Below are 1,027 nucleotides of genomic sequence, written 5' to 3'. Positions count from 1 at the left end.
CTGTGGTGGATTCTTTCTTGCGCTTGCGCCTTTCTTTGATACTATTGGGCGAAAACTAATGATCGTGGACATGCCCCTTTAAACACCAGTGCATTTCTCTTCGCCCTTTCATTGGAATCACAGGATGTCTTGCTTGTGTTTCCTATATCACCCTTCTCGTAGCCTCGAGCCGTTTCAAGGGAGTTCCAAATGGACTGTTTTGCTGTGAAATAAGATATCAACATGCAAATTTGATATTTTATCCATATGTTGAGTATGGGATAGTTGGCCATGGCACTTAGGTCCCCTGGACCATGAAATGTCTTTCTTCTATAATTGTGCTGCATGGAAATTTCTTAAAAAACCCTACTTTCGAATTCGATTAACATCTCAGGATAAATCCTGGATTTTTTGAAAAGTCGAAAATTTTAATTTCTTCCAAAAAATGATTTCAATGATCAGAAAAATTTACTGAATCACAACAAACCTTATCTCACGATGCATGGAAGCGTATTTGAATAAATATTGCCAAAATAGTTGCACAAAGATGCGATTTTAGTGGGGACATCAGAGACAGAATCGAAACCTGCCCACTTAATAATACATCTTATAATTGCATTTCATTAGTATTTATTAAAGTAGTTGAGCAAATACCCGTGAGCAAAAGTTGCTGATTCCAATTACATTTGTGCCTGAATTTCACTTTTGTAATACAGAAACCCGTTGAAATCTAAATTTTTATTCACGCAATTTAATTGATTAAAAATGATACTGAAATAAGAATTATTGAAAATAAAACGTTTTATTTACAGTTTTCATGGAATCATGCATTCTTTCCTTCTGTAAATGACACCTTTGCTAACAAGAAATTTTGTCAAATATCTCATTAAATAATCAATTGAGTATTATTGTTAGTTTCTGTAATAAATAATTGTACAATACTGTTCCCATATATGAAGGAAGAATTCTGTAATACATTTGTGTTCCCTAGAGGGAGGCCATTGTTCTACTGAGCTTATATACATATATATCTAGAAAGATTAGAATA

General features: G+C 33.5%; 1 protein-coding gene across 1 annotated transcript; it reads right to left on the bottom strand.

Annotated features, from left to right (window-relative positions):
* Nucleotides 1–41: 41 nt before the first annotated feature.
* Tsp_12885 (hypothetical protein) lies at nucleotides 42–810 on the bottom strand. The gene is made up of 3 exons (XM_003371097.1): nucleotides 790–810; nucleotides 634–709; nucleotides 42–334 (listed from the first exon to the last, which is right to left on the bottom strand). The coding sequence occupies exons 1-3, from the start codon at nucleotides 808–810 to the stop codon at nucleotides 42–44; spliced, it is 390 nt and encodes a 129-aa protein (XP_003371145.1).
* Between the last annotated feature and the right edge of the window lie 217 nt (nucleotides 811–1,027).

This window comes from Trichinella spiralis (genome assembly GCF_000181795.1).
Source record: "Trichinella spiralis strain ISS 195 chromosome Unknown Scfld13, whole genome shotgun sequence".
NCBI lineage: Eukaryota > Metazoa > Nematoda > Enoplea > Trichinellida > Trichinellidae > Trichinella > Trichinella spiralis.
This window is presented reverse-complemented; position numbering and strand designations above follow the sequence as displayed.